At 41.1% G+C, this 13,277-nt stretch overlaps 1 protein-coding gene across 6 annotated transcripts in view; it reads left to right on the plus strand.

Moving 5' to 3' along the window:
- Positions 1-11,135, plus strand: part of ARHGEF10 (Rho guanine nucleotide exchange factor 10) — a 164,303-nt gene extending 153,168 nt beyond the window's left edge. For 5 of the 6 annotated variants that reach the window (XM_061622894.1, XM_061622897.1, XM_061622895.1 and 2 more), the window contains 2 exons: positions 3,416-3,538; positions 6,905-11,135. In XM_061622894.1, coding sequence (XP_061478878.1) covers positions 3,416-3,538; positions 6,905-7,419 — 638 coding nt within the window. In that variant the 3' untranslated portion in view covers positions 7,420-11,135. The remainder of the gene's footprint in view (positions 1-3,415; positions 3,539-6,904) is intronic. The other variant, XR_009762151.1, reaches the window with a different exon arrangement.
- Positions 11,136-13,277: the final 2,142 nt, after the last annotated feature.

Consider the following 13,277-nt stretch of genomic DNA (forward strand, 5'->3'; position numbering starts at 1 on the left):
GGTGACACCATGAGTTACCTCACCGGGTGACATCAACCCTAGTGACACCACTGTGCATGTTTTCAAAGTGTGAGCATTTCAAATGAAGCCGCCTTTTGTGTTTACTGAAATGCAACAGAGAAATGGGGTGTGTCCTGCCAGTTTCTCCATAGCATCTGTTCAGCTGAAGGGGTGGTTATTCCTTTCCCTCTCCACCATTTTCCTAACAAAAATGTATCCCTCAGTTGCCCTTCAGTAGAAAAAACAGAGTTGCCAGTATCCTTTCCCCTGTGGGCAAACATCAGCTTGGGAAGGAGAGGACCGTTTTGATCTGGAAAAGAGTTCAGCACCCCTTCCAAACCAGAGCTGCTTTAAAGAAATTGGCAGGTCCCCTTTAGCTTTGTTTTTTTCCTGAAATGCAATTATCAGGAATCCAAATAATGGCTTCCCCGTAACATGTAGTTTAGCTGTCAGTGGTCTTGAGTGAACATAACTGCACTTAGCACTGCAGAGCTTTAGGGAAGAAGGGCTTTTATGGTCATCTGATTTGTCTAAATAACTGTCTTTAAGCCTTAACATTTAGAACCAGAATGTGAAGGTTATATTTCTAAAAACAATTTTCATTTTTAACTATGCAATAACATTGTTCATTTTTAACTACAGTGTTTCCCAGGCCAACAGCAGGAAATAGTAGGGTTCCCCTTTCTTACTCCACCCAACTCTTCTAGAGTCACATTGCTCCCTGAATCCATCAGCAACATTATTAACCTTTCATATCTTCTTGTCTCACCACCACTTGGATCCAAATCCCTTATGATCCACCTCCCCCATCCCCAATATTGGACATGCTCATTTGGGTGGCAGATTGAGACCATCTAAATTATACCATTATGAAGGTATCTGTAAAAATGAGTGGTTTTAACCTCTTCCCAGTGTTGGGGGTGCACATGGAAATAGATCTTGGACTAGATACATGTCCGCTTCAAAATTATGTGTTTGTATTTTTCGTAAAGGTAATACAGATAAACATCTACATGCTAATGAAATAATGACAGGCTTCCATTCAGAGGGATTTGATGAGGTGGGAGTGCCCTAGGCATTAACCCTGTAATTATTTTCTTTCCTAAGAAAATATTATATTTAATTCATGTTTAATTGTTTTGACTTTGACAAACAAGTCTTCTGGAGATATTTGGGAGGTTTAATGACTTTCTCCTGACAGATGCCTTCCACTCTTCACTTCTTTCCAGCTGTGATCATCTTAGTGTCATTCACCTTTTGACTGCAAGGGCAGACTTCCCAGTTTCATTCAAGGCTACCCCTCTGATCAGTTCTGATGGAGAACTTGGTCATTCAGCTTTTTGGAGAACCAGCATTATTCCTTTCATGAATGTTTTATTGTTTGCTTAATATCCAACCAAAGGAGATGCATAAGTAATTTCCTTTAAATACAAAATGAAATGCGTAGTTTCTAAGTAGTACCTTTAAAAAGATGCAAGACTAAAATACATAGTTTCACAAATCCTATTGCATGACATGATGGAAAATAGGCTCACCACTTCAGATTGCAGCTGGAGGAAGGAAAAGGTTAAAAAACACATTTCCTGCTAAAGTAAATGTACTACGCCTGAAGATGCATATAATAACTGTGGAAGAACTGCACATTTACACAATTGTTTCCTTGTGCAATGAATAAATGGGAGGGGAACCAAAATCTGGTGGAGCCCTAGGCTGAGATAGTCTTATTCTGAACTAGAAGATATGGGCAAAGGAAAGAGAGAAAATAGCACACAAGGACATGCTGCTGGATCATCATTTGTGACAAAGTTTGGAAATTAGAATAAGGCAGAGGTCCCTAACCTTTTTTGAGCCTGGGGACACATTTGGAAATGTGCTATGTCAACTACTAAATGCTCATTTCACAGGGGGGAGAGATGAAAATGCCCAGAAACCCCTCCCAAACAGGCAAAACATATATATATACCCCCAAAAGGCAATAAAGCACAGATTTAAAAAATTGGCCACTCCCCAAAAACAGGCACCACCACTCAACCAACATGGCCTGGAAAAAAAGCACTTTTTAAAAAATGGGAGTGGCAGGAGGGTGCCTTTGTGGACACCAAGAGGGTATCTGAGGGCCAAAGTAGCTATTCAATAGAATCCTGTATTTCTGCCAACTACCTAAAAGACAGCTAGGTGAGTGTGTTATTTGGAGGGGTGCTATGAAAGGCTGTGTTGGGTGTAAATATAACAAGTAAAAACTTGTGTATTAGAGTATTGGATGGAGCAGATGACAAAAAACAAATGTGTTTTTATGAACAGTGCAACTCTACAATCCAAATACAACCTAACACTGCAACTAAATTCAATAGGGTTTAACTTCTAAGTAACCATGCATAGATTAGGCTACGTGCCTGCTAGATGTATTCTTAAAGTTGCCTAAATTAACCATCTTGCCAGTACAATAAACTAAAAGAATTCGCCCACATTCTCCTCCTCCATGAAATAATGCTAAGAATGTGGGAAATTGGTCCAAGTGGGAATCAGTAGTCCCACCAAATGCGATTTGTACTGCTAATTATCATAGAACAGTAGACAGTATGCAAATTTAATAAGGTGTATTGAATCCATTCTTTTTAACTGCATTTCTAAAACCATGTTTGTTTTGCTTCTTCAGAAGTACAATAGGATAGCATCTTGAAAAGTAAAGATAAACATTGGTTGGCTTAAGCGCTGGCTAAGTGAGCCCTTTTCACATGCTAATAGTGCAATCCAATACATGTCTTCTCAGAAGTGAGCTCCATTGGATTCAATGGGGCTTACTCCCAGGTAAGTGTGTATTGGATTGCAGCCTAAGTCTGTAACCCACAACACTGATTCATTGTTCAACTTTTGTTAAACCAACCAAAATATGACTACTACTACTACTACTTATTAGATTTGTTAGTCAGTTGTTACCTGAAGATCTCCAAGTGATTTGCAACACAGTTAAACACACACACACACACACATACTATAAAAACAAAGCAACAGCAACCCACATAACAGCCACAGGAAGCTTTGGCAGCACACTCATTAAAAACAGTATAATCCATCTATCAGAAGCCTGGGAAAAATATAAATCTTTGCCTATCGACAAAAAGATGTAAGTGAAGGTGCTACACAGACCTCACTGGGGAGCCACAGCTGAAAAGGCCTGGTTGAATAAAGTAGTAGTAGGTAGTAAAATATTTTTGTTGGCGGCAAGTTCAATTTTATAACTGACTATTTTCTTGTTTATTCCTGGCTTTATTTATTGTGTTCTATGCTTTTATCTTCTAAGCTGCCTTGAGAAAACTTTTTTCCTTAAAGACAGCCTAAAAATATTAGAAATCATAGATAAATAAATGCAACAATCCTGGTTTGGGAGTAATTCAGTACCCTTTAAATCTTGTAGGGCAGCAACGTGTTTCTGTGACCAGTCTCCTGGTTTGTCATGGCTTGCTATTGGTTGGAACAAATCTGGGAATCATAGTAGCACTCCCTGTTCCTCGTTTGCAGGGAATCCCCAAAGTAACTGGTAAGTAGGATCATTTATTTATTATCACATTTATATCCTGTCTTTCTTGCAAAGGTGGAACATTGTTGCTGGCCTTTGTGATATTTGGAGTCTTCTTGGCGCTTCTGTGGGCAGCAACTCTGGGGTTCTCTCAGATTCCACCCTTTCTTTCTTCAGCTGCTATGGGATGCACACAAAGCTCCTGACTCCCTCCTCCCATTTTCATACATGGTTCCCCCTTCCTTGTTTTATCCTTACAACAACCTTCTGAGGTTAGCTAGGCTGAGAGCAAGTAACTGGCCCAAGATCACCCAATGAGTTTTATGACTGAGTGAGGATTAGCAACCAGGTCTCCCAGGCCCAAGTCCAACACACTTAACCACTAAGAGAATGGGCCAGGCAGTGGCCTACGTTGACCTATATTGAACTATTATTCTTATTAAAAGGTGCAACTTTCAACGAAAGCCCTCTTCAGGTGTTCATAAATAATATATGAGGCTCAAACTGAGGTGTACATACAGGGCATGCTTTCTCCACCTCCCTATGATGATGAGAAGATCTCAAGGGGGGCTCCTAGGTGCATTCAGCTGGACATACTTAGAAGCTTTGTTGCCAGTGGGAATGCTGAGATCGGCTGAATGCATTTAGAAGCCCCCTTCAGACCTTCCCATTCAATGTTGAAAGGCTGGGTTGAGTGGGCATACCCTGGCCTGGCACAAGGATTTTGGGGGAGGACATAGCATGCACCCCCCCTCGTCTCTCCCCAGTTCGAGTCCTCTCGCATTCTTCTGAAACACCAGAAGAGGGCTAACATAATACATATAAGTGGAGGGGGGAGGTGTTTATAAAATGTATATAAAAGCTGGTTTATTCATGTTTTAACTTAGTGGACACTTATTGCGCTCCGTCATTTCTGCTACCCTTGTTAGGGCATAAACCAATCAAATCTAAGCATTTTAATGTAGCTAATGGGATTCCCTCTCCACTTGAATGAAGGAGGCAGCCCTACATGGCCATTCCTGTGCACACATGGATTTATCTGTTCCAAATCCAATTGACCAGAACGGGGAAATGGTTTCTAGCAGGGAAGGGTTTCTACATATCAGAGTTCCTGTGCCTGTTAGGGATCACTGGATCAGAATAATTACTATTTTAAAGAGTAATTATATATTTTGATCTAAAATGTTGGATAACTGTACTTTGGAAGCTTTTCTTGCACATATACATGATTTCCACAATAGTGTCTAGTGCTTCAGTGTAACTTCTGCAAGAGTTTTTGAAGTGAATATCTGGGGTAAAAATAAAATATAAATAAATGTACATGAATCTTCAAGGACCTATCATAATTATATGTAAGAGGTGCATTTGAAGGCTGTACTTAATAGCCTTTGTATTCTTAGAAAGTGCACATAAAATTCTGAATCCTAATGAACTGATACTTGCTTGGTGTTATGTTATGCAGCTTGCATTTTTTTCTACACATTCTTTCCCAGTTAATATATTATAACTAGTAAACTACTGTTAGCAACCAATCTATATGTTAACAGGTAAAGAAAGAGCTGGCCAAATGTCCTGTAGTTTAAAATCCCATCTCTTTATTTCAGTATATTAAAGTAACTGAACACTTTACAGAGTAAATGTACCGGTACCTCAGGACCCCCCTCGCTAGATCGTCACCTTGTAGTGGTGAGTGGGCTTGCGTGTTCCAATGAAGCCTATGAGCAATGCCATCAGGAGTCATGTACTCTCAGCAGGGTCACCCATGGCGGTAAGTTCAAGGGAGAGGAACCAGACAAAGAACGATCCAAGAATGTCCTCAACGGCAGAACAGGCGGAGGATAACAATGTGTATGTTACAATGGCTGTGAAGGCGGATGAAGGCTGCAGCAGATAAAGGACTTCCAATCTTCATGGTACCCATGCCATTGGATCAAAGCCTTTTTCTGTCAAGATTGTGTGTTGATCGTTGTGCGCCGATCTCTCCACATAGAACAAGTTCACGTACAGGTGTCTTCCATAACAAAAGTCCCATGGCGATCGGCGAATGGCGACGGCAGCAGAACTGTGAAATCCAGAAGCCCCTAGTCATGAACTGGTACATCGGCGGTGGATACAGATTCAGACAGATCCTTTGTTAAAGACTTTATTTTGGAAGACAATCTTACTCGGTCACGAGTGATTACCAAGAAGAAGACCTCAGGACCCGGAATATTTGAAGCTTTCATCTGGCATCCCTAATAAAGGATGTGATCTGTTTCAGCAAAGCCAACAGCAATATGTATATATGCAACAAGACTGGTGTAAATGAATTGGAGGGGGGAAAGGCTTTGTGGATTGTGAAGAAGACTAGTAATAAGATAGTGGAAATGTCAACTGAAACAAGTCAGCTGATTCCCTTACTCATGGTGTTGTGAAAACAGAGAACAAAGCATGAACTGTATGCCAGCTTCAGCTCTGTATGTTCTGATTTTTGCTGATCTAGAGTTGTAAGGTAATTTCAGTATATGATAGACTGCTTCTGAAAACATTTCCATTATGTTTTTCTCTTCTCCTGCATTAATCCTTGGGGAGAGAGGCAGGGCAGGAAGGCAAGGTGAGGATTTGAAGAATCTTCTAGGTTGGAGTTTACATATGTGACAGAGCGAGGTGGTAGAATTACTGTACCACTTTGGACTGCAGTAGCTGATGCTTCCCTACTCTAAGAACGTCCTGCAAATGGAAAACAAGCAAAGGGATTTCTCCATAGTGATGTGCTAGTTTCTTGTTTGCATTGGGGAGGGGGAGAACTGTATGTGGAGCACCATTTGAAACTGGCATTGCCCACCTGCATCTGAAGTTGTGCAGTATATACATTCTCTGTTTACATATGTACATTAGGCCAAGGTAATAGAGCAAGCAAGGTAGCAACAGAGAAAATTACAGATGTGAGAACAGACCCAGGAGTACAAAGTTTTCATGTTGCTCAGCAAGATGGAAAGTGACCTGCAGGTATTTACAGGCAGCAGGAGTCTGATTGAACCAATGAGTGGGGGCTGAGTCAATAGAAGGTAGCAAAAACCAGCAGCAAGCTTGTCGTGGGGGATGCCACCAAAAAACAATATCCCTGCAGGTAAGGTCTCTTCCATAAAGTTTAGGTAAGTTCACCATGTGATGCAGCAGTGTCACACTGAGTTTCTCCTAGTCAATGAAGTGCAGAAACAAGGTAGGTGGTCACTAAACCCATGTTGAGTTAACAATATATAAAGGTTAAGACTTGGTAAACGTTTTGTTTACTGCTGCACAGTCCATTTTAAAAAATGTTCTGAGAATTGAACAGCTGGTGAAATCATGACCAAAATAATGAGAATTCTTCTTTTTAATAACTTTCCTTTTTTCTTCTGACTGCAGGAAGAGGAATGGTCTCTTACCATGCGCATAATGGCCCTGTTAAGTTCCTTGTAATGGCCTCTGTGACCAACAAGCGAAACAAAAGCAAACGAAGGCACAGTCTGAATCGTCCTAGTTCAGGATTGAAAGATGATGACCAAAAGAAAGTTGTTCACAATGAGAGACCTAGTTCTTCTCTAAGCAACCCAAATGACAGTGCTGTTTGGCTGGGAGGTTCAGTAGGATCCATTGCTCAAAAAAGTGACTTGTCTTCATCTTCTGGATCTCTAACTTTGTCTCATGGATCAAACACAACTGAGAACAGGCCTGAAGAGAGTGCCATCTATGAGCTTTTGAAAGAAGTCTCTCTTAACCAGAGTAAAAAACGTAGATCCAAAGAAGGGAAGGCAATATCTGTCTTAGTCATCTCTGGAGGACAGGGACACAGAAGAGTGAACAAGAAGTCTAAGCAGCAGCGACCAGATGAACTGGTTTCATCTGTGATGGTATGGCAGATCCCACTATTAAAGATCTAAAATCATGATACATGGTGACTTTGTAAAAGACATCAGCTTTCGATGCAAGAGTCTCAATTCATCACGATGAACCTTCTTCCAAATAGATTTCTGGTATCATCTGAAAAAGTTATGGGCTAAGTGTCAATCTTTTGCAAAGGCCTGCTCATATGACTAGTTGCATTGAAGGCAATGGGATCGTTTGCTTGAATAAGATCCTAAAGATATCCTAACGTGCCCCTTTCAAAACTGGGTCGAAAATGTTTGGCTCTTAATGGAAGCTCTGCAACAGAAAACAGGGGTTTGTTTTAAGCTTTTTTTTTTTTTACAATTTTGCCATTATTTACATTCAAGTGTTATTGCCCAGAGAACACTAAATGAAGGGCAAGGATCCAATAGCATTCCACTGGTGGATCTTTCTTAATTTCTTCTTAAAAAGCAATATAATACATGTGCTGTTTATTTCACCAAACTTTTTTAGCAATAACTGTTTCAATATAGTCTACTAGCTGAATTCCAAAGTGCATAGATAAAATTTGTAACATATTTCCTCAAGAAAGTGTCAGACCAAAAAGAACAAAGAAAAGTATCTTAGATACTAATTTAGGTTTATATCCTTTGAAGCAAACAGCTAAAGTTAATGTTCAGTACTTTAAAGATGTTGCAGAAAATGTTGAGGCATAAAAATGCATGTTTTATACCTTTTACATATTAAGAGGGTGGATTTTTGTTCTGCCTTTTTAACCATTAGCTCATTCCCAATACGTAGACGGAAACTACATGAATGCAGACTTTAGTAGGTAGAGACAGTAGTTCATGTTATGGTGCTCTCTTGCTGATAGTGCATTCTGCTGCTGGCAGTGGAATGTGCTCCATTGTCTCTGTACAGCATCTATATTTTGAGTAACGTTGTGGGGCAGGAAGGGGGGGAGGGACAGGTAAACAAATGAAGCGATCTATAACATTATGAGAACGTGTTGTTTCCATAAGATAATAAGAATTCAACACTATACAAAAATATCAGTGCCTGCTGGAAGTCCACATTATTAATGCAAGCTTAGCCTGAAGACAATTGATGTGCACTTTTTCATGACTACAATCAACATCCACTGCCTGATATATATGTAAAGAACCATGCCATCATGTGTATTTACAAGCAATAGGGATAGGAGCTCATTTGTTTAGATTGAGATCCATAACCCTGTTGTGTTTTTATAGCATACATTCCAGTTCAGCCATAACAAGACCCATTCATACCTGGAATTCAGATACAGGCAACACAGCAGCCTCCGGTGTTGCTATGACTGTTGGGAGAGATTGCAGCAGCTTGCAGCCAGCAACTGCAAGACCAGGGCATGCATCCTTGGGTTCAGGAGCCATTACAATGGCTCTGAAGAGCAGTAAAGCAGTGCTGGCAATCGTTTCACAGGCCTTTGTGCCTGTGTGATGTTTTGGAACCTAGGTGTGCCAGAGACTTGCCAGAGTTCAGCTGTATAATGGAAGCTGTATAATGCCACCCTGGGCTCCTACTGGAAGTGTGGGATATAAAACAAATAATAAATAAATAAATACATTTTGTTGACCATACCTCTTGAGTTCTCCCAGATAGTTTTCTTTGAGTTTGTGAAAAGAGGTACAGCATCTCAGTAAGAGCAACCCATTTCACAGCATGGGATGGGATGCAAGGTTTGAGGGTTTAAAAGATGTAACTTACTGTACCAGTTTATAGTCCACTCCCTAGGTGTATTTGAATCACAGCAGTAATGCTGGACCACTTGGAGCCTGATGCTGGCCATTCACTCCTTGACGCAGGCAGAATTCTAGCGGGTATGTATCAAAGTGTATCTAGTAGTATGTATCAATGGCCAATTACTGTAAGTGTAGATTTAGAATGATATAGTTAACAACCTTAAGATCATCAGATGCAAGGCCAAGGCACCTAACTAAGTTGTTGAGATAGGAATGAGGGTTGATTTTATTTTAGCAGGGGTTGGCAGAAAGTACATTGTGATTTACTGCTAGATTGCTGGAAGATTTGGGGTAGATCGGAAAGCATTTCCAAGTCCCAAATATCTTAACAATAGCTACATTAGAAAAGCTTCCGCCCTTTCTTTCTTGTATTAGACTGTTAAAATCTTTGATCTATAATAAGTTAAATGCTAGATTTTTTAAAATGTTGTACATGTAGATGATTGCAGTGTAGAGCTCATGACTCCATCCCCGAGCTCTTCTTTTGCACATGGTTCCAGCTGATGGACCTTGGGAATTTTAGTAGTAAACAAAGGTAGATCCCACAAGCATGCAGTCTGCTCACATGTGGCAGATTTGAGAATGGTTCACAGTTCTACATGTCTGCTAATAGCTTACCATTTGAATTATTGGTACAGGGACAGATACATCACAGCAAAACCTGTACGCTCCATTTCTGGACAAGGACCTAACCACAGACAAGATGCAAGTGCCAGTAGTTCAAGCACAGTTGTTAAGGAGCAGGTTTCAGCCATACAAGTCTTTCACTCCTGCTATACCTGATAGCCAATAACATCCAAGTGACCCCTTGTGTTCTTTACTGGAGCAATGGGCAGAGGTCAGTAAAAAGAGCTGAGGGTATCTGTGAAAGGTAGAAATATTACTTCTTCTCCCGGCTTGCCAAATCAATACCTTATAATACCCAACCAATCCAGTCTTCCATATGTATTAGAAGAACTCTTTTTAGGTTTGACTACTGCTTTTGGCTTGTACAAGGTTCTGATACAAATTGGACTAACACATGGAGTGGAGCGTAATGCAGGAAAAGCTAGTCATTCCTAAATCCAATCTATTTCAATGGAACTTGTGTACACTTTTCTCCTTGTACCCATTGTGTATACCATTCCTTTGGAAAAACCAATGGAATAAATTCCACCTCCATAAGCAAGAGTAGGATTTACCTTCTTATTAATTATGTGTATGCCAAGGTTTCATCTCTCAAGGATTTTGGTTAGGTTTCCTGCTCTGAATAGCCTTACTAACTTTACTACCATTAATTCAAAAAGATGCAAAATATTCCCTGTTCCCAGGGGTCTTTGAACTTTTCTTTCTTGAATACACACACAAACATCCCCATCCCCTGGATGTACACGTACACACACGTACACACACACACACACACAAAATGAATCCACATGGGAAATTGCTTTTGAAATTGAAGGAGCTTCAAAAAGAGTTTCTAATATGGCAGTGGCTCACCTGTTCAAAGGAGGAAAAAGTCAAAGATTGCACTGGGCTGTTGCTCTGGATCCCAGCCACTGAGTACTGCCAAACAGAGACTTCTACAAGTCTTTTAAGAGATAATTGTGCTGCTAGATAGTACAGCAAAGAACAGCTTTAAAGTATAAAATTGTATATAGATAAAAATGCTTAACAAATAGCCAAGTACAAAATACTCTATTTGCTTTGTAATATATTGCAAACTGGTACTATATTGCTTCAATGTTGGATGCTAGCCAATGGTAATCTACTTCTAGGAAATACAAACGTATAAATATAAATGTGTTGCTAGGTGGACCAGCTTTTGCTTCTGCTTCCACTTGAAAATATAGAAATCCTGAGAATAATAGAAGGAACTACTGCAACTATTAAATTGCATTAAATATTTTCTAACATCTTATGGTATGTGTTGTAACCTGAGCCATAAAAAAATATATTTATGCCTACAATAAACTCAGCAAAACCTTTCATAAAGAAAACTGTGAATAAACCAGTCCTCAAACCTATAGTAGTTTTTCTTATTTATTAGTTAAATGCTGACAAATGGTACATGTAGTTTGTAGTATTTGGGCTGGAAGTATCCACAAAAATGATATGTAGCCAGATATTCCAAGCCCTTTATTTTAATACCTTAATGCTTTAATTGCTTGTTGATGATGATAGACATCACTGGGAAACATGGAGACGCTATGATTCTTCCATGACTTGATACTGTGTGGCCCTTGATGCTGCTTAAACACAATATTTCACCACATTGTTCCCACAGAACTCATTCTGGTTTTGGACAGCAGCCCTAACAAATGCATAAAATATCACCATCCCAATTTTCAAAGTATTTGCACTGCTGGAAAGAATGGGAATTGAGCACCGCAAGCCCCATAAGGATCCTTTGAGCCTGGGGCTGCAAAAATGGATTTTATCAAGTACCTGGCAGATTGAATACATGGCTGATGGGCTGCATGAAACTTTATACAAACTGGCCATCTGTTCTTCTCTCCCCCTTACATACATACTGCACATACATGATGCTGGTTCCCCCACATTTGAAACCATTTCCCACCTTGGGTTGGAACACTCCATGAGGCATTCAGACAGCAGTACAAGATGAGTTGAACAAATGGAAACATCAGATTGTGCAACAAATGTTGGTGTCCAATCCAAATGCAAGTTTGGTGGTTCCCATCATCCTGTTTCAGGAGTATATTACTGTAGGGTGATGTGGGGAAAATTGTGGTGGGAGAAAACCACGTCTGTAAACCCAATGTGTTATACAGGCCCAGTGCCAAAGGGTGGCCAGATTGGGCCCTGGTTGAGGGGCCCTGCAACCCAGAGGGGCCCCTGAAGAGCCCCTCCTTAGGGTGTGGGGGTAGCGCTCCCCTTTCGCGATCCTCAGAGGGTCGACTCCCAACCCTGCCACAGATTGCAGACACAGAGCTCCCAGCTCCCTACTGATGTGTAGGCCCGTAGTGCCCACCTGCTCCACCTACCTCTCCTCCCTTTCTGTGAATGCACTGCGCACGCAGCTGCTATCAACCAAGATGGCAGCAGAAGTTTCTCAAAGGGGCTGATGCCGCTACCGCCATCCTGATTGATGGCAGGAATGTGCGCACATGCAGTATAGCGCACATGCATGCCATCAACGAAGATGGTGGCGGGGGTATTAGCCCCTTAGAGAAGCCTCCGCTGCCATCTTGGTTGATGGCAGCAATCTGCACGCCCAGCACACAGGACATTCACAGAAAGAGAGGTAGGTGGAGCGGTCCCGCACGGTCTGTACAGGGGGGCTGGGAGCAGGGCCCCCGGGGTAGGCTGGTGCCCAAGTGTCCAGTCATGCCTGGCACCGGCCCTCGTGTTATATAATGAGTGATTGTTTTTAATACTATCTTGATTACAAGTCCTAACTTTTTTTTTAAGGTTGGGTATTTTTTTCCCCTTGATAGCTTCTGTTCCATTGAAGGCCAAGTGAGAATATTTAATAGCATGGCCTTAAAATGATACCAGAGCATGACTCACTGGAACTCGAGAGTGTTCCAATATTAGGGCTGTATAAATTGATGGATGCCTTCCACATACTCATTTTTTGCCTCTTGCTATATTGTAGCAGGGCTGTTGTAGTCTTATTAATAGGTGCCTACCTGTCAAGGACCATGCACAACCATTGCATGTCATTCCTGTTACTATCAATCATTTTTCATTTGTCCACACCTCTCAGTCTGACTGGTTGTCTGTTTGCTTAGTAGGACCCCAGGCAACAAGTAGCAAACCATAGTTGAGAGCCCAGAGGTCTAGGGGTGGCGGAATGTCAGTATGGCCAGTAGGGAGATATGAGAATGCCAGCACAGATAAGTAGAAAAAGATCTCAAAAATAATGAGGGTGAGACTTTGTAGTTTTATGATGTGGCTATCTGTGAAGTGGCAATGTGCTACACTGGAAGGGGGGACCTCTAGGCCTCCAAATGTTGATGGACTACAGCTTCTGTCATCCCTGACCATTGGCCATGCTGGCTAATGCTGATGGGAGCTGGAAACCAACAATAGCCTGGAGGGCCACAGGTTTCCTATCCCTGTTTTAGCCCTATTCTGCTCTTTTGTTATTTAAAAAAAACTGGCCTGCTCTTGCCTTTTAGTGT

The sequence above is a fragment of the Rhineura floridana genome, chromosome 4 (assembly GCF_030035675.1).
Source record: "Rhineura floridana isolate rRhiFlo1 chromosome 4, rRhiFlo1.hap2, whole genome shotgun sequence".
In the NCBI taxonomy this organism is placed as follows: Eukaryota; Metazoa; Chordata; class Lepidosauria; order Squamata; family Rhineuridae; genus Rhineura; species Rhineura floridana.